General features: G+C 35.5%; 1 protein-coding gene across 1 annotated transcript in view; it reads left to right on the top strand.

The window, feature by feature from the left end:
* The window catches only part of LOC119641261 (Bardet-Biedl syndrome 4 protein homolog), a 14,730-nt gene extending 12,043 nt beyond the window's left edge, over window positions 1–2,687 (top strand). The window contains exon 10 of the mRNA XM_038039839.1: window positions 2,322–2,687. Within this exon, the coding sequence (XP_037895767.1) occupies window positions 2,322–2,576 (255 nt within the window). The 3' untranslated portion in view covers window positions 2,577–2,687. The remainder of the gene's footprint in view (window positions 1–2,321) is intronic.
* Window positions 2,688–3,084: the final 397 nt, after the last annotated feature.

Here is a 3,084-nt window from a genome sequence, read left to right as displayed (position 1 = left end):
GGATTTCCAAAATGCTTGCAATGCGCACAAATTCACTTTAGAGATACTGCAGAGTGTTTGTACTTAATAGCAAGTGTGAATAGCGGAATTACGGATTAGTCTGTTTGTCTTTTGAATCTACGATCGAAAGCCGAAGATTTGGTCTTAAATTTTTTCTTTCGTCATGTTATGCTCCAGAATATGTTAAATCATTTAACCTAACCGCTCACAACCATCGGAAATTTACTACATTGAGAAACAATTTCTTTATGTTTTTGATCAAGTTCAATTTCATTTAAGACATTCTTTTCACGCAGCTTAAGCAGGAGTGCCCGTAAGTGCTATTTTTTTTTTTGGTTGGTCTTGATATGATTTAAGAGTAGCAGTTTCGCCATCCTCTAGAACGTCGAATTGGAGCATTCTTTTTTAATCCCACCGAACGCCAAGTGTCACTTTCTGGGCCTGAACATTCGACTTTGCAAGATAAATGAATGGTTGTCCTGGATTAGCCAGGACTGCTTTTTTTCGTTTAGGATTGTCGTAAAGGACCCATAATAATTTTATGATGAACATGATTTGCCTTTTTGTAGCGATTCAACAAATGTAAGCACATGTCAAGTCTACGATAGTAGTTGTCTTCAGGTGCCACATGAGGAACCCATTTTTTTTTCTTCTGTGTCTCTCCTATTGTATGCAGTCGAAGTGAATTTCTAACTGTATAGAAAACTCCTTTTGGGTTTATACTGCGTTTTCGTCGAATAAACTTTGAATTTCGTAGTCTTTTCACGGAGCTCCGGAACGTCCATCCTCGTCAAGGTTAAAATCTTTTGTATGAAATCTCGCTGAACGCCCTCTAACTCTTTCAAAAACTACTACATTTCATTCCAAGCCAACTTAATCGTTTTAGTAGCTGCAGGGACATTCTCTCTCTTGTTGGCATCCATCTTTTGACATTTGCCTTTATACACTTTGACACTCCTGGCGGTAGTGTGCAAATAACTGAAACTTAGATCATACTAACACATTCTCTGTTATTTTTATAACTAACAATCATTTTTGTCTTTTTTCAAATTTTAGTCAGAGTTAGACGAGCTTTTCTTTAGCTCAGAGCTTAATAGAATATTCATGCCAACAGTTCGGAAGCTCGTTGAAACGGATCGAAGATCCATTGGCAAAAAAAAAAAAAAGGAACGTTTTGATATGTCGAGTGAGTCTTGTAATCAAATATCTGTTGCAGCATTTACTTCAATCCAAATTCCCATATTGTCCATCCGCCTTCTTTTTTTCCTTCTTTTTTTATTTATTTTTATACCCGTCACCGAAGAATGAGGAGTACATTCATTTTGTCAAAACGTTTGCAAAGCCCAAAAGGAAGCACCAGACACCCCGTAAAACATATATATCGTTGGTCCGTATCAAATTCTAAACCTTAGTCTGTCCGTCTGTGTAATGTCTGTTGTAAACATTTTCCTGGCCACCAAAATGAGGCTATCGACTTCCAATTGGAAGTTCTTGCCTGCAAATTGGTATTTCAAATGGGCCAAATCGGTCGAAGGGCACGCCCACAGCACCACGTAAACTAAGATCATCTCTGCTTTTCAAGAGGAATGAAAATATAAATGTGCAAAAACTTGAACGAATATGCTATGGGCAATGTTGTAACACCTGTATAAAAATGGAAAAAATTGACTACGCCTACCCAATATTATAGAGTATCAAAATATTATTTTTCTTTAAAACATTGATAGGACGTAGAAACAAGCTTCATAAGCCCCTATAAATTCTTGGCAGGTTTGAAATGTGCAATGCAACTAAATCTGTCCGTCTGTTCGTCTCCCCATCTGTCTGTCTGCGTAACTGTGTAGTATTTCTCTCGTTTGCGAAAATGAAGATGTCGCCTACAAAATTTACAAAAGAATCTGGAAGTGACTTAAACATTTTCAACGACACGCCTGCAACGCCAATGCGCATCTGCGACAAAAACTTTTATTTTGAAAGTAGAAAAAATCAGTCGCACCCATTCCACATTCGAGAGCATGAAAATTTAGTGCTCTTACTTTTTTTTTCATCTTAGAATAATTGTGATGGTGATTCGATCACGATCGACTATAATTTTCTTATATTTCAAAATTTCATTTTCATCTTAATTCCATAAATCTGAAGCTTAAGCTGATAATTTGAAATTTTTCTTTGGTTACGTAATTGAGTCGATTTTTATTGAAGACCAATTATAGGCAAATAAGTAACGGACTTCTCATTATAATTGAAAGTAATTGTTGGGAAGAATTACGCAACAGCTGTCTTGATATTTTGTTTTTTAATAAACTTTTCTTGTTTTTTAGTATAAATTTCAGGCAACGAAACTTAAATCTTTACTGAAAATTTCTTCAAGTCATTTACTAGCTTCCCCAATAAGTGAAGCAAACGATAACAACTACAACTACAGCAGAAGCAACAACAAGAATGATGATGCTGATGATAGTGGCAATAGACTTTGTACGATGAAGGACGATCCGCAAAAAGTACCAGCAGACGAAGACGAGCAGCAACAGGAAAAGCTAGAAACGCATTTGGAAGGAAATACTGCAGTTAACTAAACTTAAGCAACCGCAACAAAGTGAAAGAAAGTTAAGGTACGGCAGACCTAAAAGAAAAAAATTCGTGTACAACTATTATGGTGAAGGGTGAAACAAGTGTTTGAAAGTTTTAAAATGTTTGGAAATGTTTTGCTCTTCTAAGAACATTGAAATATAGTAAGTCTAGGATAACTAAAATGACATTTACGTTGAAAACTTTACAAGTTGTACGGCAGATTGACGTTCGTATGGTTTGATATTATATAGCGGTACACGCCATAGAGAATAATTATATATATATAATCGAATCAAAAGAATCTCACTCAGATGTGGTAATGAATAAAACGCAACAGTTAAACAGTAAAAACTAAAAATGGAATGTTTGATGTATTGTAAATGTGTGTTCAAAAAGTAAGAGAATATTTTAGTAAGCGTTCTATTTCACTATTTTCTTCGAGACCTAATGGAGTCACTTCGTTTCAATATATACAAGATACTTCACTGATTGCCTTGAAGAGCAATTACGGAG

Source organism: Glossina fuscipes, unplaced genomic scaffold (assembly GCF_014805625.2).
Source record: "Glossina fuscipes isolate IAEA_lab_2018 unplaced genomic scaffold, Yale_Gfus_2 147, whole genome shotgun sequence".
Lineage (NCBI taxonomy): Eukaryota > Metazoa > Arthropoda > Insecta > Diptera > Glossinidae > Glossina > Glossina fuscipes.
This window is presented reverse-complemented; position numbering and strand designations above follow the sequence as displayed.